Here is a 24835-nt window from a genome sequence, read left to right on the forward strand (position 1 = left end):
AATGAAGTGGGTTTTAGCCCACGAAAGCTTAACAAATTTATTTGGGCATAATCACAAGGACTCCTCATTGTTTTTGCTGATACAGACTAACACGGCTACCCCTCTGAAACCTCTGAATAGCTAGTAATATGACATACAGGAAATGCTTACTAATGGCAACGTTATCATCTGTTGTCTGCATTCTCCACTTTTCGCATCACTCTAGGTCACTGCGTGGACTGCTTCTGTCCTTTTGAGTTTGTGACCCCTCCAGTTTTGATGCCCTGTGCAGATCTGATTACAAGTGAATTTCCTTCAAAGAAAGGCCTGAAGCAGGTGCATATGGTGCTTGGTTTTATAAGCTTACTTGGCCAAAGACACCTCAGGAAATTCCAAGAGGCACCCAGACCAGGTTATTACTAACAGGAACTGTCGCTGCCTGAAGACAGATGCTTCATAATTTTGGCAGTCACAGCTTCATGAGTCACCTGGAAATGCTCTGCAGACATCGTTGGTCCTTGGCCTCAGGTTGAAAACACTAGTCCGCTCTCTGTATATCCTACATACTTTATACAGCAAATTGCTTTGGAATCCTTTGTAATGAGGATTCCAAGTATTATCTCCATATTACAGGTGCAGACACTGAGGCACACAGAAGGGAAGGGACACACTGAGGATCACCCAGGGAGGCAGTAACTGAGGTTGACTTCAGAACATCTCCCGTCTGATCCTAGAAAAACTGGAGTAAGAGGAGAGCTGTAGATACACTGAGATGTAAAGTCTGTATTTTTACCTGCACATTGCCTACGTTCTTTTTACATTTTATTCTACACTTTAAGTAGAGTCCTATTGGTGCAATATGGGACAGCCCAGATGCCATCCTGAGCATTCCATCCAGAACCATGGCTTGCTGGCATCCTGTTTAAAATCCAGCTGTCCTGAACCTGCCTCACGCACCATTAGTGTGAACACTCACGCATTCCCAGAATACCAGCTAGTCCAGAAATAACATGGGACCACCTCTGCTGCATGACTTGACATGTCCGGTGCATATGAGGTCACACCATATAGAGCATGCCAATTTGCAGATCATACCACTCTAGCCCCACCAGCATGACCTCACATGCCTAGTGTGTGCCAGGTTATGCCAGCAGGGGTGGAGGGATGCACTCTTCAAATTGGCATTCCCTTGGCCAATGCCAGACAAACCCACACCTGAGTATATCTCAGTACCAGACAGGGGACAAGCCACCCCAAAAAAGGGACCATCTGGGTCAAAACCAGACAAAGGGCCTGCCCATGCACTGCCATCTCTCTTCCTGACAAGGCTTTGGCCAGAAACACAGACCTCTAAGCAATCTTGCTTGTGCAAGTTGGTAAATTATTAATCCTGTCGTTATCTAAAGTCAGGAGCACTAACCTCACCCATGAGCACAGACCTCTCCTGGGCTGCACCCTTGTCTAACCTGTGCTGTTTGTTTCCGGTAGGAAAAGCTATTTTATCTATCTGCAGCGCAAGGGCCAGGAAGCGCCAAGCTTCCCCATGGCCCCCACATCCCCACGCTGGAGAATGCCACAGTGGGGATGTCAGCGCTGCAGTGGCAGCAGCATTTCCCATGGGACAATGTTATCAGTTCTAGTTAGATTCATACTCTGGGTCTGCTGAGCCTGGGGGGCGGTATCAGGGGGGCAAAGTCTGCTTCCCTCTTTGGGGAGCAAAGGGCACCCCAGTGGGGTTCCTCTAATCAGGCAGGGAGGATTTGGGGGTACCCATGTATGCAGGGCCGGTGCAAGGAAGTTTCACACTCTAGGCAAAACTTCCACCTTGCAGCCCCCAGCTAACCCCGCCTCTCCATGGCAGCTAACTCAGCCCCCCACCCGAGGAGCCCCCCCCCCCAGCAGCAGCTACCTCCCCACCGTGACAGCTAACCCGTCTCTCTCCCGTCCCCCCGTGGCAACTAACTCTGCCTGGGGAGACTTCCCCCCTCCCCCGCCACAGCAGCTAACCCTGCCTGGGGAGACCTCCTGCGGAAGCTAAGCCTGCCTGGGTAGCCCGCCCCAACTCACCTCAACTCCGCCTCCTCCACTGAGCACGCCGGCGCCATTCTAATTCTCCTCCCCACCCAGGCTTGCCGCGCTGATTTGAGGAGACTTAGAGCTGGGCTGTGTGCTCAGCGGAGGAGGCAGAGCGGAGGTGAGCTGGGGTAGGGAGTGGTTCCCCTGTGCGCCCCCTCTCGTTATTGTGGGCAACCTTCCCCTTGCCCCCCCCACCCCAGCTCACCTCCACCTCCTCACCTAGGCGGCCGCCTAGTTTGCCTAAATGGTTGCACCAGCCCTGCATGTATGGATTGCACACTTCCTGGGTGGCAGAGAGCTCAACTCTATGGTCTCCCAGAGGGAAGCCTACTATATGGAGCCTCCTGTCGGTCATAGGGGATAGGTAGTGGAGATGCAGTGCCTACATCTCCACTTGGTCCTGCTTTGAGCAGGGGGTTGGACTAGATGAACTTCTGAGGTCCCTTCCAACCCTAATCTTCCATGATTCATACTGTAATTACTCTGCTGGGAGGTGGAGGAAAGAGAAAACATCTCCCTCCTTCCCTCCCCCTGCAGGCTGGGGAAAAGAGGGTTTTGGCCTCAGTGCAAAATCTCTGATGCAATCCCCTGCAGATGCTAGGGACACTTGTGAAGTGAAAAAGGGTAGAGAGAGGTCTCACGCTTCTCCCTGCACCCTCCCTCTATGCAACAGCAGCTGCTTCCTAAAGCATAGGCCAAAAATGGGACCATTTGAATGTGAGCGATATCTACAAAATATGAAGGAGATTTTAAGTGACTCATTCAGATGATCCCATTGAGATGAAAATAGCCCCTCCCCCATACACACAATTAGCATTACCCCTGCTGCAACCATCTCTGCCTGTCCCCTCCCCATTCCCTACCAAAATTCTCATATTAAAAGCTCAGAAAAAATCCTGAAACAGAATCTTTGTTTCAGTGATATGAAGTAACTGGCCAGATATGCACTGAAGGTTCTTGTCCATCCAGACGCTTGCTACTATGGTGATGAGGGCCAGGTAATGTGCCTCCCATTACTTAAAATGATACCAGTGCCTCTCTTCCTTCCCTTTGATTTTTAACATCTGAATCTGAGAACGAAGGGAGGGAAAGCCTGGACACACAGAAGTGAGATTTACACTTGGCTGTGAGTGCTTATCGGTCAGTCTTATTCCTCATGGCTGTGTTCCATATTCTTGGTCCAGCTCTGGCTCTGTGTTTTAATATGGAGGAGACAGGTGTCTAGTGCGTTACCTCAGTGTTCCCTTGTTGCCAAGAAGGCTAACGGCATTCTGGGCTGTATAAGTAGGGGCATTGCCAGCAGATCGAGGGACGTGATCATTCCCCTCTATTCGACATTGGTGAGGCCTCATCTGGAGTAGTGTGTCCAGTTTTGGGCCTCACACTACAAGGAGGATGTGGAAAAATTGGAAAGAGTCCAGCGGAGGGCAACAAAAATGATTAGGGAGCTGGAATACATGATTTATGAGGAAAGGCTGAGGGAACTGGGATTATTTAGTCTACAGAAGAGAAGAATGAGGTGGGATTTGATAGCTGCTTTCAACTACCTGAAAGAGGGTTCCAAACAGGATGGATCTAAATTGTTCTCAGTGGTTGCAGATGACAGAACAAGGAGTAATGGTCTCAAGTTGCAGTGGGGGAAGTTTAAGTTGGATATTAGGAAAAACTTTTTCACTAGGAGTGTGGTGAAGCACTAGAATGGGTTACCTAGGGAGGTGGTGGAATTTCCTTCATTACAGGTTTTTAAGGTCAGGCTTGACAAAGCTCTGGCTGGGATGATTTAGTTGGGAATTGGTCCTGATTTGAGCAGGGGGTTGGACTAGATGACCTCCTGAGGTCCCTTCCAACTCTGATATTCTATGATTCATCCGCTGGAGATAGAACATCCTTGGGGAGACACAGATTCTATCGGTGGAAATGTGCAGCGTGGTGGGTAGTAGGGTCTGGTGCCCAAAACTTGGCAACTCGTTGCTTAGGGCAGACCACGCTTAACCAGCTATAATCCCTTTTTCACCATAATAATTTATAGATTATACAACCAGCATAACCCTTCACAGATTTAACAACAGTTATACAAGTGAGCACATACTGATACTTCCATGTGTCCCTATGAATTCCAAGAGTTACTTTGTCTGTCTTATCTGTCACAGATCTGTAATTGACTTTTGTGCCAAGAGGACAGATAAAGAGAACAGAATGCAAAACGAAAGCATTCAGTTACTGAGGTAGCTGAGGGTGGTGAAGCACTGGAATGGGTTACCTAGGGAAGTGGTGGAATCTCCATCCTTAGAGGTTTTTAAGGCCCAGCTTGACAAAGCCCTGGCTGGGATGATTTAGTTGGGGTTGGTCCTGCTTTGAGCAGGAGATTGGACTAGATGACCTCTTGAGGTCTGTTCCAACCCTAATAGTCTAGGATTCTAAATGCCTTCCCTCAAGATAGAGCAAGTAAGCTAATTAAAACCATAGAAACCAAGGGACATCACCCTATCCCCATCCAAGAGAGCAGCACAGTGCCTTGTCCTGCCTTGGTAAAAACAACAATCCAGTTCAGAAAAAGAAACCACCTTCCCCACTTCTATCCCCAGACTCTGAGCTATTTTAAGACATAGGGAATTCTAAATGTCCTGGACCATAAAGTATTCCAAAGTAGACAACTCCTGAAGACTCACTAAACAAGTAAAAGGATGCCAGTAAATACTGCCACAAACAAGTGGTTGAGGGTTTCCAATTTCTGAGAACCATATTCCAGCATTGTTCCAAAGTCTCCCCCAAAACAAAAGTATCATGGTACACTTGCATTTTGGACAGCTACAGCTCCAGGCACATCCCATGCAGAGATTATTCCTACAAGGAGCAATCTGCATGCAGGTTCATGATGCTGTGTAGAGGAGCGGACAGTCCATTCCTGGCTTTAGAGCAATATCCTAATTGGGGTGAAAGTAACTTAAAGGACTTGCCGGTACACTGGAGTCCTGAGCAGTGTGGGGCCACAATCGGAAGAGACATGATCTCAACAGGAAGTGGCGTGGCCTTTCAAGATTTAAAGGCCTCTTAAATCATCCCAGAGCTACCAGCTGCAGAGGCGGCTGGGAGCTCCAGGGCTCAGAGGCAAATTAAACGGCCTGGGGCTCTGGCTGCTGTGGCACTCTGGGCCCTTTAAATCACTGCAGGAGCCCGGCTTCCGCTACCCTGGGGAGGCAGGGTTCGGGCTAGGGTTGGGGTAGCAGCGGCAGGGCTCCAGAGGTGTTTTAAAGGTCCCAGGGCTCCCTGCAGCGGCTGGAGACCTGTGCCCTTTAAATCACTGCTGGAGAAGCCGGTCCAGTCCGACACGGCGTACTGGCTTACTTTCACCTCTGGTCCTAATAAGCAGGGCAAGCCCTCCAACAGCTAGGCTTTATCTTGGAAGTTGCCTGCGATAATAGAGGAACTGTCCAGGGGCTTCTTGCTGTAAAAATACGAAGCAGAGCCAGGACTGATTGGGAAAATTCTTCTCTACACTCTCTCTTGGCTCTGAGCTCATCTGCTGTGTTCATTGCTGGAGCCACCAGCCAGAGCTAGGCCCAATGTACTTTTTTTAATTTACTGAACCTGAGCGTCTGTGTTTGAAGGTGGGTGGAGAAGTCAGGCAGCTGACTAAGGGTGGCAACATCAAGTGCCACGTAAAACACATCATGAAAGGAGAGGAAAGATAAATATTGACAGTTTAACTCTATCACCATCTCCTCTAGAGCGATATCAGGAGAGTGTTTGAAATTCATTCTCAGCAAGAAAATGGAAAAGATTATCCAACTGCAAATGCACACAGCTAAAGGGACAAAAGTGGCTTCAGTACTTAATAACCTAAACTGAACTCTTGTCAAAGTGGAAAACTTGCTGCCACAGTACTTAGACAATGATAGGAATCCTGGTTTATGGGAACAGGAATTTGACAGAGAAAAAAGGAATGGCCGTTTCTGCTGCAGGAAAGAGCTCTCGGGAGGGTTACTGCAGCCATCTAACATGAGATTGTGGGAAAGGAAGGTTCTAGAGCACCTGAATACATCCCCAATAGCCTACACACGCACGCTCAGCTTCCCATTCCAACGTCTCCAAGTTCAGCCTGCAACAGTGCTTGGTCCTGGGCCTGACAAACTGAGGGCACGAAGCCAAAGCACAGAGCAGGGAACACCTCTAATGTGCAGGCACACAAGCTGTTTGAGTTACAAAATTCAGCAGGCAAGAGACAGTGCTTCAGAAGGGGCAGAACTATGTCAGTTTGGAGGTGGTCAAGAGCGACAGGCCCAGTAAGCTTTAAAGCACCTCCTGAAGCCAGAGAATTCAATTGAATCTCAGCTGAGCTGGGGGGCAGTGGCAGTGAATGAACTGACTGTCAGTGCAGAACGTTTCTCCTCCTCCTCCCCCCAACTGTTTTGAATGACACAAAACTGAGTGGGGAGTCATTGAAGGAAAATAAATATGGAGCTCCAAGAAGATGCAATTTCTGCCTCCCTACCTTCTCTGTAAATTGTTGTTTCCTATTGCTAATCCCCATAGACTCTTAGTGTTAAGGACCTGGACCCATAAAGGGACATAGGTATTGTTATGCTCAGCATTGCAATGCCTAACTTTTAGGCCCCTAAACACTATAATAACTAAAAAACAAAACAACAACCAAACACCTCATCACTGGAACAGTGCAATTCATATAGCCTGTGCTAGTCACCTTGACTCTTAGACAATGACTGGGGAGAGATAGGCACCATGGAATGAAATTCACCAAAGCCAGCATGCTAGGTGGGGAGCTGCCTAAGTTAGCCAATGGCAGATGCTGATGAGAGGGATGTATCCTAAGCTCTGCCCCACTCATGGAGCTAGTCACCGAAGTCTGGGCTGCAGGGAAGTGCCTGTCTTTGGCTGTGACTCCACACAAAATTGGGGGATGTGGTGCTGCCTACTTCATTACTTTTAGCCCTGTGGTTAAAGCACTTACCTGGGAGGTGGGAGACCTAGGTTCAGTTCCCCCCTCTGAGTGATGGGGCAAATGGGTTTGAACCAGCATTTCCCACCCGGCAGGTGCATGCTCTGACCACTGAGCTGTAGGATAGTCTGGTGTAGGGCTCCCTCAATCTCTCCTGTTGAAGCTGTTCTGTTGTGTACAACTATTTAAAGAGTCAGAGGGCAAAAGAGAGAGGATGAGAAGGACTCTATAGCTCAGTGGTTAGGGCACCCACTTGGGTGGTGGGAGACCCAGGAGCCATTCCCCCTGTTCCAGTGACCTGCACCACCAACAGCCAGATTTGGAATGAAACCTGAGCCAGTAGCTGGCCTCTGAGCACTTTGTCAAAAACTTGCTGACAGGACAAGCATCATGGGTCACTGAGATTTGGACTCTGTTCATAGCCACAGGGGTGGGGAGAGGGAAAGTGTCATCCACCAACCCTATTAGAACCAACTCTGTGTTGTGGGCTGGGCTGGATCTTTATTAGGAAGGGGCCAGGATATGAGCAGATTGTTGTAAAGTGGAGGTGTTCAGAATCCAATGCATTTGCCCAAGACAGGGAAGCTGGAGACAGGGAAATAGTTTGCAAGATCATTAGCACAGAGCCTTGGTTTCTCGATCATCCTTTGACTATCACACTCTTTTGGGGGTCCAGCAGATAAGTTGCCTGCTCTAGGAGAGGTGCCTATGAATTTGGTCAGTAAGGGGTGATGCTGTTCTTTAGTGGATTTTACTAGCCATTATGTCCAGTGGTCTGAGGCACATACGATGGCCCAGATGTCTCTCAGAGCTTTCATTTTATGCATTTGTGCAATTGGTCCAACCTTGTTCAAGGAGGGTGAGGTTCTGATTTCTGTTTTAGCTTGTCATCCCTCATGCCCAGAGAATGTCCTGTGTGGAGTTAATCTTTGCAAGGAAGTAGCCAAAGCTCTGCACAGAGAAGACGGTTGGAGGTACAATATGATTAATGCAGTTTGGGTGACTGGCAGAATTTATGGAGATGAAGAAATTAGCTCTCTTGGATTCCTCCATAACTGTGGCATATTTCTTTTCTGCACAACGTCCCTGGGTTGTTGTACAGGAGCAGGGTAGGTTCTCTCACCAGCTGCATGGAGCCTTCTCTGTTTGGCCAGCAGAGTAAAAATCACTAGGACTTAGTAAAATTAACTGCTATTCCATATTTACCCTCTCCCAAGCCCTGAGGTCCCCAGTAAGGTCATCATTTAGATGTTTACTTACTTAATTGCCTGCATGAGTTTTGCAGGGCACACAACTGGCTTTGTTATTTGAATATATTTGTGCCAGAATGCACTTGTGTAATAGTGTAAAAATTAATAAAAAATCAATTAACAGTTCCCCATTAAACAAACAGCTATGCAGGGAGCAAGGTTAGCAATTTCAGAATGCTGCTGGGAAGACCACAAAGAAGGACTTCCAGCTGTTTGAGCAATGCAGTTGCTAGCAAGGCTACATGGGAAAACTCAGATGAGCCTTCCAGCCATCTAACAATTTTGTTAGCTCCTTAGGGTGGGGACCATGTTCCCCTTTGTGTGCCGTACTGTGCCAACATAAGAAACATTTCAGATTTGTTTTAAATATTTTCTATTTTAAAAAAGTATGTGCAGAAATTTTTCAGTCCCACCAAACACACATTTCACCCATTGGTTCCTCCAGTGCCAGAATAGCAGTGTAATTTTTTCCAGGGCTCATACTGAAAGAAAAAGAGAAGTGCTGCCATTCTAAGCTCCTCCCTTCCTATCATGGCTTCCTGAGTGCCTTACTTCTGCCAATCAATTACAGTCACTATCTCAGCTTTCCTCTGGCTCTGTGCTGCTTTCCCTCTGTTAGGAAGAATAACCTGGCCCTTCAGTCAAAATGGACAAAGTATTTGGGCCCTTCTGCAAAGAAATCCATGAGAAAGCAAGCAAAGGGGAAGAAGAGAGTGGTTTCTTCCACTCAGTCCCCCTCCAGAGAAGCAAAACAATGCAGAGTAGCCTAGTGAACAGGCACTGAGCACCTCCTGCTGCTGGCTCTAGGGCTTCCAGACCCTGCAGCTTGCTGGCTTTCTACCTTTTCCTCAGAGACATGACTTGTTTTGGGACAGACAATGCAGCCAATGTAGTTCAGACAAGGAGAGTGTTGCATGAGAACCATATGTTAATATCACTATTTGGGGCACATTCCTAAATTACCATCACAAATACGGAGAGAAACAATATCAGGTCATCTTATATATAGGCTTGATCCTGCAGGGTGATGTAAGTGCACTAGAAATTTATGCTCCAGAGGAGCCCAAACGAATGGAAATCTGTTACAATTGTGGACATTATACAACCTGAGAGATACTAATAATACTGCTATTCCCATTTTTCACACAGAGCAACTTAGTCACAGGAAGGCAGAGTGACTTCCCTAAGGTCTCACAGCCACTCTCTTGCAGACCCAGGAATAGAAGCATCTTCCCTGGTGCTACAGCCATTAGACTCTGCATGCACGTATGAGAGAGATGGAGGTCTTACACATGCCATCTCTTCCTCTAACCATGTGTGTCTATGCCCAGCATGGGAAGCGAAAGACTAGAGGCACTCAATATATCTTGAGGTCAGTCAGGCCCAAGTACTTTCTAGAAGCCAAAGAGGTGCTGGGAGACCCAGCTAGGTACAACGGTCCTGCTCCCAGTCTGCCATCCAGCAAGAGCATAAAAGAAGTCGAAGCCCAACTCCCTGGCTGATTGTATTCCAGGCATGCTGGCAGGCATTCTGCAACCCAGCAGCCACAGAGATGGGCATGGCTGACTGGAGTCTACACAAAGTCTGCTAGGCAGGCCTGCTGACAGCAATTCCAGGCCCCAGGACTGGTGCTGCACCTGCGCTGCTGGGCATGCTTTTCCAGCATGGCCAAGGCTTCCAGTGCCTGCCCAGCTACCTTCGCTACTGCTGGTACCATTCCACATGTGCCTAAGAGTCCTGTGCCCCACCCAGGCAATTTAAAAGGGGCTGGGGCTCCTGGCCGCCCTTCTAAATCGCCCACACCCCTGGGTAATTGCCCCCTTTGCCCGCCCCCCCCCAATCAGCAGGCCTACTGCTAAGGCATATGTTGACCCACAGGTCTTGTCATTATTACTTTGGCTCTCTGAATGTTTATCTCCTGCTTTGTGTATCTGCCCTCTGTGACAGAGTCAGGCCAGATGGCTACAGAAAAGTAATAGAAGGCAGATATATTAGCCCCAGGTTAAGTAGGTCCCCTTTCCCTGGGTAAGGTAACAGGGAAAGTTCCAGAACAATCAGGATCTTTCTGGAAACAATTAAGGCAGGCAGGCTGATTAGAAAACCTGCAACCAATCAAGAAGCTGCTAGAATCAATTAAGGCAGGCTAATAAGGGTACCTGGGTTTAAAAGGGAGCTCACTTCAGTTTGTGGTGTGTGTGAGGAGCTGGGAGCAAGAAGCACAAGGAGCTGAGAGGGAGAGGGAGAGGGAGAGGGAGAGGGAGAGGGAGAGGGAGAGGGAGAGGGTGTGCTGCTGGAGGACTAAGGAGTAAAAGTGTTATCAGACACCAGGAGGAAGGTCCTGTGGTGAGGATAAAGAAGGTATTTGGAGGAGGCCATGAGGAAGTAGCCCAGGGAGTTGTAGCTGTCATACAGCTGTTACAAGAAGCACTATAGACAGCTGTGATCCACAGGGCTCTGGGCTGGAACCCAGAATAGAGGGTGGGCCCAGGTTTCCCCCCAAACCTCTCAACTCCTGATCAAACACAGGAGGAGCTGACCCAGACTGTGGGTTCTACCAGAGGGGAAGATCTCTGAGGTGAGCAAATCTGCCAACAAGTCCAGGACCCACCAAGGTAGAAGAGGAACTTTGTCACTTCTCAGAAGTGAAGAGAAGAGGAGTTTCCTAGAGGTAGGGGGCCAGATGAAGCCAGTTAGAATCATGTTTTCCCTCTACAGCCCTTCCAGGAGTAAGATACTCCTGAACTCAACACAGACTTGCCATAACTAGGATTAATCATCCATGCAGAAGACTTGTGGGCCCCCATCAGTTTCCATCTCAGGGCATGAAGAGCATCTGGCTAGTCAGCCAGAACACAAAATTAATCTGAATGGATGGCAGACAGCTAAGGGGGAAAACTCAGGAGGAACACCAAGGCACAGCATGAAGTTAGCCACGCTTAGCAGACCCACTATCTGGAGGCACTTTGGGGACAGGAGAGATTGTTGAAAGGGAATGAATATTAAGTCAAACTTCCACAGGAGTTGTACACTACCAGATGGTAAACTCTGCTGTGTTATTTTTTAGTACTGTACAAATCCTGATAGCGGCTCAGACTCTCGAGGTTCACTGAGCCAAAGCTCATAATGGTTAAAGGAGCCTGAGAGGTTCCTTTAAATTACAGCTGAAGACCAGGTACAAAAGGAATCAGGCTACACACATAAGGTCTCCGTTTAAAGTGAAGCCTCCCTCCAACCAGCAACCAAAGAAAAAACGAGACCACAAATACCCTAGGACAGACCTACCTTTCAGAATCAATGACGGGACCAAACATAGACTTATGTACACCCAGCTGTGCTCAAGAACCCCCCTATGATTGACCCTGGCACAGCCCCTGTGGCTGGTTTATATTGCCACTGTCTGGGGGAAACACATGCCTGATGCCAATTGCCCCTAACAACTTAGAGTTTCTTAGAGGATATTGACAAGGCTAACTGACGCCAGCACTGTAGGCTTCTGGCTGAATAAACCAAGCTCCCTAGAGGCTGTGCTGGGTCCAGTCTGGGTTCTCCTCACATTAGAAGCCTTTTAGAAAGTTTTCAAAATGACTTTCCTCCCTATTCCCACCAGGAGCTGGCCATTTGCCCCCCCCCTCCCCCTTTCAGGCAGGTGTGCCCAGGGCTCTACTTGAAAAAATTCTGAATTTAAAAAAAAATGAATAAAAAATGAAGCTTGACTTTAGTTACTCAAGTATCCAGACCTCTCCATCTTACTGAAAGTCAGGTGTTCCCTGCAGCTTTAACTTCAGTGCAAAAGTCTTTGTGCTGAAGTCTGATGGGACACGAAGACAGGGGTTTTTGGAACACAGCTGCAATGGAGCCTGGAACATGCTGGCTCTCTCATTGCAGGAGCTTTGAATTCTTGCAATAGCATGAAAGTAGAAGGTGGGCTTGGGATGTACCAGACATTTGGGAGTTAACGTAGGCTGCTTGCCTACCCTGATCACCATTCCTGCCTATGGGCTTATTTTTAAAGGTAGTAGAGAGCTGAATGCCTTTAGAACATATTAGAAATTAATTCAGTAAAATGGACTAACTAAAATCACTAAAAATGTATTCCCTATTAACAAACCCCTCGCTCTACAGCGTTTACTTGGCTAGCTATGCACGAATATGGCCATCATCATAGTACTAAATCACCTTGGAAAGCATAGCTCATATAACAAATTAGCAAAAGACCCTGCAATAACTCTTATTGTTTATACATGCACTGAGTCTCCTCAATCCAGTGCTTTCATGAACCAGGAGAGCAAAACTTGGTTAGATCACTAGCATCAACAAAATGCTGAAATAGCACTGCAGTCTTAATGTGGATATATTTTACATAACACTCAGAGGGGGAGGCAGAGAAGGAAGGGAAATCCATAAAGTGCTGGATTACTTTATATTCCAGAGTGTAATTTCTTTTAAAACTCCCATTTTTCTTGTTAGCATCCATTAACGCCTTTTTTTGTTTTATTAGAGAGCATTAGAAATATAGCTCGCAAAAAATATTCCCTAATCCATTGTCCTGTATAATTGAAGACAGGACAAGTCTATCCATATTGGTATGCTTTAGGATAGAGGTTCTCAAACCGTGATCCATGAGCTCCATTCAGGTGGTCCACGGATAGTTCCCTCTAAGGTGCGCGTCTGGGTGGCTGCACACAGGAGAATGAAGGACACCCCACCTAATTAGTGGAGCTGTGCAGGCGTGGCTCCACTAATTAGGTGCCTGGATCCTGGAGAAGATGCACATGTAAGGTGAGATGGATGGTGGCCTTAGGGTGAATAGGCAGTGGGGTGAGAAGAGGGAATGGGGGGAATTTGGGACATGCAGGGCTGTGACAGCCAGAGAAAAAGGCGACTTTCCCCAGCTCCAGGGCTGTGGCTGCCAGGGAGAAACGGCCTCCTTCCCAGCCCCAGCTCTGTGGCTGCTGGGGTCGGGGAGAGACCCCCCTCTTTCCCAGTCCCAGCTGGGGGGCTGCTGCAATGAGAGAGATGGGGGGCACATCCCTTGCATTAGAACGGTAAGACTACTGATATTAAAATATGAGCTGTCTGCTTTTATTTGCAGAACAAAAAAAGTTAATTATTATTAAGGGTTTATTTTTATATATACATATATAGTGCTTCTATCCAAAGCGCTTTACAATAGTTAGCTAACAGTACAAACAACATTTGGAAAGATCATTAAGTGGTCCACCGAGACCCTCAGCAATTTTCAAGTGGTTCATGGAAAAAAGAGTTTGAGAACTACTGCTTTAGCACAGTCATTTTCAACCTTTTTTCATTTGCTGACCCCTTAAAAATTTCAAATGGAGGTGCAGGCCCTTTGGAAACCTTAGACATAGTCTGCAGACTTCAGGGGTCCATGGACACAGGTTGAAAACCACTGCTTTGGGATGTAAAGGTACTATATTAATGTATGAGATAATTCATATAGAACTATGATGATGGGGAAAGACTTCTAACCTTTAGATATTATAGGGAAGGATGCTTCAGAAAAAACTAGGATAGAACATATGTTTCCTCCCACCACCACCACCAAAATTAAGCACACCTCTATCAGTCAACCTTTTTTTTCTTATTGTGAATCATCTAAATGACTTGTCATACAGACCCTTACATCTCAACTAATGATCCATGGTCCCATGTCTCAGAAGAGAATGCTGATCTTAGACATTAAAGTGTGAAACATGATACTGACAAAAAGATTTGAGGGCCCATGTGTTAGTTATTGAATTCCACTATGGCCTTTAAACATTGACCACAGGAAGTTGGGAACAGTTAGACAAAACCAGTGTGTTGCCTCCATAATTGCGATGGTACAGCGCTATCATCTCCCCTGATGTGACCTTATTAGGCTAGCATCAATGCAATTGAAGGCTGCCCAGAAAAATCGGTGTGCTTTCTTTCCTTTTATTTTGGGAAATTCAGGGCTGAGAGGGAGCCCTGGAAAAGGCTCAGAGCTGCAGGTGGGGACTGGGGATAGATAGTCACATCACAATAACGCAATCCCCAGAAAATGAGGGAGGGGGCATAGGCAAAGAACAGCGAGGCAGGGGGGTACATACATTTCTTGCATGGGCTGGGAAGCTAACGCAGCGCAGGGCGGGGGGTTAGAGTCCATGCATTTCCTGCCTTCCTGGGGAGGGGATGCAAGGCACGGAGCACTATGCTGGGGACCAGCACTCCCTGCATGGCTGGGAAGAGAGAAAGGAAAGGATGCCAAATCCAGGCAAGGGCTCGGGAGAGGAGCTCGAGGGTGCTGTGACCTCCCACCCTAGCAAAAAGTCTCCATTCCGCCTGGCAGCTGGGCGGGCTCGGGAGGTGGCTGGAGCGAGTGCCAGCCATGGAGGCTGGGCAGCCCTTACCTGGCCCGGCTTGCTGGTGTAATTGAAGGAGTAGAGCTCCTCGCGGTTGATGTTCACCGTCCCTGCGTAGACCCGGTCGAAATCCGCCTCTTTGGTGGGGGTGGGTCGGCTGCTCCTGCCCCCGGCCCCGGCCTGCAGCGCTTGCGGCAGCACCCCCAGGAGCCAGGGCAAGCCGCAGAGCAAGGCGAAGCCGCTCATGGTCCCCGCGCTCGGGGATCCGAAGCGCCCTTTTAAGCCGCCCGGAGCCCGAGGCTGCCTACAGCTCCGCGCCGGGCTCCCGGTGCGCTCGGCTGCTGCCCCATCCCCTGCTGCGCTCGCCAGCCGCGGCTGCTGCTGCTGACACACTGATAAAATATTGATACCGGGGCCGGACTGGTTTTTCTCTCCTCGCCTTCATTTCCTCCCCTGGAGGGGCTGCGGCTCGCTTCTGCCCCTGCGCCCGCCCAGCCCCAGCGCTGCCTTCCTGGAGATTTGTACAAGATCGTGCAAAATGCACATTTCTTAAAAAACAAATCCTGCGGGGGAAGTGGGGAAGCCAGCCCCCGGGGAGGGGGGGTGCTGCAGGCTGACAGCCCCCTCGGATCACCGCTCTGCCCCCGGGGAGGGACAGGAATCCAAAGCAATTGGCCTCGCTGTAATCATTTTTATTACTGGTTCTTTCCCCCCCACTTGTAGCCCAGTGGTTTCCAAACGGGATCGTTTTTCGGGGGGAGCTTGGACTGAAAATAGCGCTCAGCGCCTGGGGACCCTGTTTAACCCCCATCCTTAGCTTGAGTAAAACCGGCCACCTTTTTCCTGCAGAAATCCTGGTTTTGTATTGCCTCGACCAGCTGAGACGGGGAGCAAGCTCCAGTCGAGTAAAACAAATCCAGGACAAAATTCTGAAGCGCAGATGCCTTGTCGAAAGCAGGAAACCGTCAATAACAAGACCTGCCTTCATATCATAACCCTATAGTTCCCATCTGTCACACAGACAGCCCCAGTTATTTTACGAGTGCAGAGGTTTTATAAAATGTATGTACATATTCAAAGGAGCCTCTTTTTAAACAGATCTTAAATGCTGCTCTTCCAGCTCTGCTGTCTGTTTTGATTTACCCGGATTGGAAATCAAGTATTCAATGCAATCTGGTTTCCCCATGCTGCGAGACTGTCTGCTAAGTGTCCGTGCCTGCAGCGCTCAATTGCTTCAGACCTATGGCCATTCTAATTTATGCTTGGGGCTACCTTTTACTTTAAAGAGAATCCTGGTTTCGTGACACTTTACAGACCAATAGACATGTTTGAAAGTCAGCAAAGGTCTAGTCTAGCATTTTTTTTTACAGGTCAGGAACATTTCATGGGTAAATGCTTCTGCCGAGGAGAAAGATGTAAGACGCATTAGCGCCTCTTGGTGAGTCTAAATGATTTTTATTCTGATCTTTAAAAGAAGACACAATTTGAACTCAGCCTCAGCCACAGGTGATTTAGAAAGACTGCATAAGTCACCAAGAGCCGTCATTTAAAAAAAAAGTGGAGGGAAAATACAAGATGATTTTACCTACTTATTTTAAATTTTCACTAAAACACAAAATTTGGAGCAATCTTATCATATAAATCATACCTCGAACTTCTCTAGCATTTCTTCATTTCAGGAATTCAAATGTTAATTTAGAAATCAGGTTTGTTTGTAAATTAAAGGCAAAATTATTCTCACTGTTAAAAATGTGCACCTTATTTCTAGTTTGAATTTGTCTAGCTTCAACTTCCAGCCATTGGGTCTTGTTATCTTTTTGTCTGCTAGATTGAAAAACCCTCTATTATCATGTTTCTGTTGCCCATATAGGTATTTATAGATTGTGATCACCCTTTAATCTCTTCTTTGTTAAACTAAGCAGATTTTGCTCATTGAATTTACAGTAGAACCTCAGAGTTACAAACACCTCAGGAGTAGGTTGTTTATAACTCTGAACAAAATGTAAAGGTTGTTGTTTCAAAAGTTTACAACTGAACATTGACTTCATAAAGCTTTAAAACTTTACTACGCAGAAGAAAAATGCTGCTTTCCCCTTATTTTTATTAGCTTATATTTACTACAGCACTGTACTTTTTTTTTTTTTTTTTTTTTTGTCCTCTCAGCTGCTGCCAGATTGTATTTCTGGTTCCAAAGGAAGCGTGTGGCTGACCAGTCAGTTGGTAACTCTGGTGTTTGTAACTCTTAGGTTTTACTGTATCACCATAAGGCATATTTTCCAATCCTTTCATATTCTCATGGCTAGTCTTTGAACCCACTCATATTTTAAACATCATTCTTGAACTGGGAACACCAGAACAGGACACAATGTTCCAGGTTTGGTCACACCAAATACTGAGTCAATATAACTTCCCTACTTGATATTCCCTGGTTTATACAGTCAAGGCTGCATCAGCCCTTTTGGCTACTTTGTTGCACTTGGGAGCTCATGTTCAATTGATTATCCACTCTAACCTCCAAGTCTTTTTCAAAGTCCCTGCTTCCTAAGATACAGGTCCCCTTCTGCTAACTATGGCCTGCGTTCTTCGTTCCTAGATGTACACGTTTACCTCTGGCCTGTTATCTTGTTTCGCTGACCTGTCTTCATTGTTACTTACCACTCACTCCCCAATTTTTGTGACATCTGCAATGATGACTTTGTTTTTTTCCAGGTCATCATAAAAATACTAAATAGCAGAGGGCCAAGAACTGATGCCTGCAGGACCCCACTAGAAACACATCAATTCAGTGATGATTCCTTGTTTACAATTACACTTTGAGACCTGTCAGTTCGCTAATTTTTAATCCCATTTCATGTGCCATGTTGATTTTATATCTCTAGTTTCTTAATCAACATGTCATGTGGCAACAATGCCTTACTGAAGTCTAAGTATATTATATCAACACGATTACCTTTATCAATCAGTCTTGCAATCTCATCACAATAAAATATCATTAGACAATCTATTTTCCATAAACTCATGTTTATTAGCATTAATTGAATGATATGCTTCTTCTTTAATTCTTTATTAATTGAGTCCCTTATCAGACATTCCTTTATTCTGCCCAGAACTGATGTCAGGCTGAGAGGCCTATACTTATCTCAGTCCTCCTATTTATCCTTTTTAAATATTAGTGCAAAATTAGCTTAAGCGATTTATTTATGTATTCATTTAAATTTTATGTATTTATTTTATTTAAACTTTACTGTTTGAATAGAAATTGAAATTCAGGTGCAATCCCAAGCATGAAAAGTGACTCAGTAGCATTTGCTACACTCTGATCAAGGTCTATTGCTGATAGCACTACCCTGTCCCTTCTCTCTCCCTGCAGCACTTTAGTTCTTTCTGTACCCCACACAGACCAGTCCCCGCTACAAGATCACTATGCTTCCTCACAGGAATGTTTTTTCCCAGCAGTACCTGAGGAATCAATGCAGCAGGACATTTTGGCTGAAGAGGGATTTTCCTCTTCAAGCGAAGAGCTTGTTTTGTGTAATCTTGCTCACAGTACAATGCAAAGCCTTAACTCTAACCCCAGCAAGGTAACGTGTTGACATACATACATTGGGTGAGTGGGGAATCTGGTGTGTGTCTCTCATTGGGTTCCAGGAGCTGGGATGGCACAAGCCTGCCCCTGGCTAAAGGACCCTCCCCCAGGCTACAGGGAGGATCCACTGGGCCCATGACCATAGAGAATGATCAAGAATGCAGACAAAGGTTGCTGCTGGAGAGGCAAAAGGCCCAAGAGGTGCATTGGGAACTGCATTAGGACATCATGGGTTTGCTCAGACAAGAAACTCAGATGCTGCAGCCCATTACTGACCTATGAGCCTAAAGCTCCCAGACTCAGCAGACATTCCAGTCCTTGGGGAACTCCACGGTCAAAGATGGCAGCATGATGCACATCCATGTCCCTATCAATGGTGCCTGTAATCTGTGTGCATGCATGGCCACACAGTGACCTTGTAACTACCATGAATGCTGGGAGCACAGTTGGCAACTGGTTTGCATGCTGGGTCCTCAGTCTGCTGAAACTGGGGATGTTGGGGTCTGGGAAGTGGGGTGGGACCTGAACCATCAGAGAGGGGTAAGGAGAAGGCAGGAGCTACTGGGAGGGGATAGTAGGAAGCTGCCTTGAGGGCTGGGGCTCTTTGGGGGGGGGTGTTGGGCTCCTGTGTGTCTAGGTGTCCGCTCAACCACATTACATTCCAACCATATGGTCAATGAGCAAGTGCTTTAAATCTTGTAGAAAACTTCAACTTGCAACCAATTGTTTTGTTACAGATCTAGTGATGACAGCCTCTCTCTACCACTTCATGCTTAAGTTTCCAGTGAGATGAATGCTGCTTTTATTTTGTGCTAATCTTACTGTCTATATAATGCTGTTATATATATAAAAAAAGTATTAGACACTCATATGAATGAGAATATCTTCACTTGCACTAGCTGGGTAGGGTGTTGGCCAGGGCCACTGGGGTCTATCTCCCTGGGTCTCAGAACCTAGTGGCAGGATGGCTGTATCACACTGCAGTGCCTGGGCTCAGCTGGGCCAGGCTTAGTGACAATTCCATCTTGGATGGGGGCTGGGGAGGGTAAGCCTGGGTATCAGGAGCAGGGCAGCCAATGACCACGATCCCAGTGAGCCCTGTCAGTGACCAGCCTCCACCACTCCCTACCCCAAAAGTGGATGTAGAGAGGCCAGAGACATCAAAATCTTCCTGCAATACAAGGCTTGGTGACCTTATAACAACTATGCCGCTCACTGCTTCCTCTGTATTTGTAGCTCACACTTTGCTGTGTCAGTTGCAAACAGTTTAGAGTGTGATACACACCTTGTTCAAACAACCCCACATCCAAGCATAAGTTAGGAGTACAAGCACCAACAGAAGCACAGAAAAATTGCAGTGTGACATTTAGAAACAATTGGCTTTTGGAAACTGTGGAAACCAAAACAACTGACGTCCTAGGAAGGGTCTTCTTGAAAGTTGGAGACTTTTTTTTTTGATTCAGTCAGTGTTAGGTCATATGTAATTTTTGTTCTGAAGCTAAAGCTAAGTGAATGGAAACTGGGCTATCTAAAATGCCACTTAGTACAGAAAGCTCACCTTGATGCAGTGAAAACTCTGCACAATTGGAAACAAGGCTGTAGAATTCAACATTTACTAGCAGAGTCTACTGAAAGCTGAGAGAAGCATATTGAAATGTCAAGTATCAGAGGGGTAGTCGTGTTAGTCTGGATCTGTAAAAGCAGCAAAGAGTCCTGTGGCACCTTATAGACTAACAGACATTCTGGAGCATGAGCTTTCGTGGGTGAATACCCACTTTGTCAGTATTTGCTGCTCATAATGCTCTTTGCTGCTCATATTGAAATGTCAGAGAGCAAACCGAGACAAAATAAAAATACTGATTGACAATGTACTCCTTGCTATGCAAATAGATTTATCCATGATGTCCATGCAGCACACTTGAGACCAGGTAGTGAAATAAGTTAATCTTCCTACCCGCTAGAGAAGAAAGAACTGTGCATTTGAATTTGTTCAGTCTATTAATGCAGTAGGCCAAAGTGACATCATGGCAGTTATCTGTAATTCATTATGATAGTTGAATAGATAGCTGACGTTGTAATGCACAAAATGTTAATCCTTAACATCAAGTTTTGAGCTCAGAATGATGTCACCCACAAGACTGCATTTGCTGGCATTACCCCTGTGTGCAATGCTTGGCATATTAAAGAAGCCACCAAACGATTCTACATGGATCACAATCTGGATATACAGCTAATGCCTATGTTCACTTCAGATGGTAAGCATAACAATATAGCTGTACTACTTAGAGAATGTGTACCACACTTACTACAACAACACTGTGTTTCCCACAGAGAAGACCTAGGCATCACTGATGCCTGAAAACATGTACCAATGATGAAAGAAGTGGAAACTCTATGACACACTGTATATACACAATATTTAGTAGATCAGCTGTTAAGAAAACTAAATGTGAGATGCTGGCCAGCATACTGGAAGATGATGTATTATTATTCAGGCCTTTGAATGAAGAGTGATGGTTATCACATCACTCAGCTGTAAATGCCCTTCTGCAAAATCATGATGTAACAGTAGACCACTGTATCGAGAATAATGATCCCGTAGCGAAGTATGGTCTCAAAAAGCTTACAGATCCCCAGTACTGTATTGCACTGACTGTGCTTGATGATATTGCAGGGGAATTGCCTCAGCTGGGCCTAATTTTTCAGAGAAGTTGTCTCACTATCACTGAAGCATTTAGCTATGGCAGAGGTTCTCAAACTGGGGGTTGCAACCCCTCAGGGGGTCATGAAGTTATTAGCTGGGGGTTGTGAGCTATCAGCCCTGCCCAGGTGTGGGGCTAACAGCCTGAGCCCCTCTTAAATTAAAATCCCATTTTTAATTTATATGGGGGGGTTGCACTCAGAGGCTTGCTGTGTGAAAGGGATCACCAATGCAAAAAGTTTGAGAACCACTGAGCTACATTAAGGCCAAAATAGCAAAATTTTCCTCGGTGTCTTGGAGAAAAAGTTCTTTGGAGTGAGAAGGTGAGGGAACAAAGGGCATCTCTTGCCAATACTGTTAATGCAGCAGGTGTTCTCCACTTTAGTACAGAACTCTGACCATCTAGATTGTTGATTTCCAGAGAATGAGCTGCAAGAGTGGCCTGCATTTGATACTGAAGCACTGGTTTCTGCCTAATTTGATTACAGCACAGAACATGTCAGTCATATCATGGGCAAGTATGAAGCAGTCTTGAATTTACCAATGCAAACTGATGGATCAACAACAATGCATCTGCAAGCAGTACACCCAGGATAAATTTATCATCGTGGAAAAAAAGAAAGTGGATATAACAACATTTGCTGACATGGTAACTTACTTGCAGAAAGAAAATCAGTTTACAGGCCCGGTTCAGTTTCTTGAGCCTTAAATGCTGACTGTGAATGTGGGTTTAGTTTTGATCTGACTCATTAAATTAAGTCTTGCAGTAGACTAGAGGTTAACCATATGGACCAGTTTGTAAGAATAAACCACTTCCTCACAGCACATGGAGATGTCAACCTGGACAAAAATTTACCATCACTGGGCAACTGAGAAATACAGATGAAAGAAATTTCCAGCATAATGAGTAAACCATGTTCATTAAATATGAAACTTACTTCATTGCAGGTACATGTGTAGTATCTGCCAGGCACTCTATTTAATATTATTATTTGCTTTTATTTTGTATGTTCTGTGAATATGTAGTTTTTAATAAATACACTGATTTTAGGAGAATATATGCACAATATATATTTCATTGATTAAATTGGCACTCCCAGCCGTTTTTCTTTATTTAGTGGTTTAATTAAAATGTTACAACATTCACATTCTCTGTTGCCTAAGGACAAAAACATAGTGGTCAGTGGAGTTTGTAGTCCCCTTCAGTACTAAGAAAATTTAGAGGGAATGTTGACTCCTCTCACTCCACACTAAGGACAACAAGAAGAACCATAGCTACACATACACCACCTGGGAAAGCCAAAGGGCTGTGAATGTGTAGCCACAACCTACTATGTTGCAGTAGGTTCTACATCCATGAACATAAATGTTCACTGTTTGCTTCTATTTTTACTTGAGGTTTTAAAGTATAGTTCACCCTTTTACAGTGTGGGTAAAAGGCTTTTGTCTGCACTTTAATTGTGTTGCCTGTTTCTTTACACACAATAGCATTCTATTTTTCAAAAATCAGAGTCTATTCATTAGTTTACACCAAGCATCACAGAATTCATAGCAGGAGGGAAGACCCAGTCATATTGAATCCCTGTATGCACAAGAGACTTTTTAAAAAAATGAAAACACAAAACACAGACAACACTACTGTGGCTGACTGTTAAAGTATTTTTAAGGCCTCCCTGAGCCATGTAATTCCATAGTTGGATCTTCTGATAGCCCTAGTGTCTGGCTGTTCAGTTTCAGTAAACAGCTGCTGGTCCACCTTGCTCCTCCACCCGAGGGGTAGCTTTTCTCCCTCTGCCTCACAGATCTTATACAATACACAACATGCAGCTATAATCATGGGGATGTTTGCCTTGCTAAGATCCAATTTAGTGAATAAACAGTGCCAGCATCCTTCCAGTCTACCAAAATCACATTCAACAGTCTTTCTGCACCTGCTGAGCTGGTAGTTTAATCTTTCTTTGATGCTGTTGAGGTGGCCAACATACAGCTTCATGACCTAGGTGACCAAGGGATAGGCTGGATCTCCCAGAATCACTATTGGCATTTCAACATCGCCAGTGGTAATCTGATGGTCTGGGAAGAATGCACCTCCTTGCAGCTTTCTGAACAGTCCTGTGTTCTTAAAGAAGTGAGCATCACGCACCTTCCCTGACCAGCCCACATTAATATCAGCAGAGTCCCCAGTGATCCAATGGCAATTGCTTAACCATGGAAAAGAATCCCTTTCTGTTGATATACTCAGTGGCAAGGGGTAGGATGCAGCAAGGTGTGTTGGTGCCAGAAAAAGGATATGCATGCTATAGCCCCGCCACAGTTTGAGAACCCCATTGCTGCAAAATCATCCACTATTTTCTGCACATTACCAAGAGCCACAGTCCTGTATAGCAAGAGACACTTAATGGTGTTACACACTCAAATGACAATGGCCCCCACTGAGGATAATCCAATTCCCAACTGATTGCCTGACCAATAGCAATCCAGTGTTGCAAGTGTAAACAGGGTCTGAGTTAGCTATCCCCTGACATTAGGCACGAACTGGGAGAAAAAGAAAAGACTTCAGGAGCAGACCGTATTTGCAGAAGCACCTACTCTGTCTACGTGTTCAACAGACAGAGCTGCTTTGCCAAAGTGATCAATTTTGGGCTACTATTTGCAAGTGTAACAAAATTTTGTTGTACTTACTGTCTGAGTAAAGGGCAGCAGCACTCATAGCATGCCCTGACTGAGGGAGGCACCCTCACTTGATACTCACTTGCTAAGCAGTGAAAGACAAAAAAGAGGGTGGGGGCAGGTGTTCCTACCTGGTTGTGTGAACTCTGAATCACAGACACCATTTGAGCCCCTTCTCTCCAGTGTTTAAAGCTAGAGCTGATCAGACTCAATTGAGGGTCTGCATAAGAATGGTCTTACTAGTTAGTGGTCCATCTTACCCAATACCATCTTCTGGCAAAGCACAGTGCCAGATGTTTCAGAAGAAATGAACAGAATATGGAAATGTTTTGAATGATTCCTGCCCTGTCATCCAGTCTCAAATTCTAGGAGTCAGAGGTTTAAGTACACCTGGGACATAGGGTTACTAATAGCCTTTGATGGATCTATCTTCCATGAACTTACCTACTCTTTTTTTAAACCCAATTACACTTTTAGCCTTCACAACGTTCCATGGCAACAAGTTCCACAGGTTAATTGTGTGTTGCTTGAAGTACTTCCTTATTTTTTTCCGTCTATTAATTTAACTGGGTGACCCCTAGTTCATGCGTTAATTTCATTGAATGCCCCCTTGTTTGTGGGTCTTTATTAGTTTTCTCTATACCATTCATAATTTGTATAGATCTCTATCATAGCCCCTTGAAGTCATCTCTTTTCCAAGCTGATGAGTCTCAGTCTTTTTAATCTCTGTTCATATGGAAGCTGTTCCATAGTCCTAATATTTTTTGTTGCCCTTCTTAGCATTTCCCCCCCCCCCCACTCCAATATATATTTTTTGAGATGGGGCAACCAGCACTGCACACAGAATTGAAAGTGTGGGCATACTATAGTTGTGTGGCATTATGATATTTTCAGTCACGTCTCTCTTTGCCAATGATTCCTAACATTTTGTTAGTGTATTAATTGCCACTGCACACTGAGCAGATGTTTTCAGAGAACTATCTACACCAATTCCAATCTCTTTGAGTGGTAACAGCTAATTTAGAGCCCATCATTTTGTATGTATAGGTAGGATTATGTTTTCCAATGTGCATTACTTTGCGTTTATTAACATTGAATTTAATCTACCATTTTGTTACCTAGTCACCCAGTTTTGTGAGATCCCTTCGTAACTCTTCACAGTCTGCTTTGGACTTAGCTATCTCAGGTAACATTGCATCATCCCCAAACTTTGCCATCTCACTGTTTGCCCATGTAATGGGGTCTCTGCAGGGCCCTCCTGGCTCCTGCCCC

General features: G+C 45.7%; 1 protein-coding gene across 4 annotated transcripts in view; it reads right to left on the reverse strand.

The window, feature by feature from the left end:
* The window catches only part of SIDT1 (SID1 transmembrane family member 1), a 96681-nt gene extending 81404 nt beyond the window's left edge, over window positions 1-15277 (reverse strand). For all 4 annotated transcript variants that reach the window (XM_050932622.1, XM_050932612.1, XM_050932603.1 and 1 more), the window contains exon 1: window positions 14655-15277. In XM_050932622.1, the coding sequence (XP_050788579.1) occupies window positions 14655-14852 (198 nt within the window). In that variant the 5' untranslated portion in view covers window positions 14853-15277. The remainder of the gene's footprint in view (window positions 1-14654) is intronic.
* Window positions 15278-24835: the final 9558 nt, after the last annotated feature.

The sequence above is a fragment of the Gopherus flavomarginatus genome, chromosome 1 (genome assembly GCF_025201925.1).
Source record: "Gopherus flavomarginatus isolate rGopFla2 chromosome 1, rGopFla2.mat.asm, whole genome shotgun sequence".
In the NCBI taxonomy this organism is placed as follows: domain Eukaryota; kingdom Metazoa; phylum Chordata; order Testudines; family Testudinidae; genus Gopherus; species Gopherus flavomarginatus.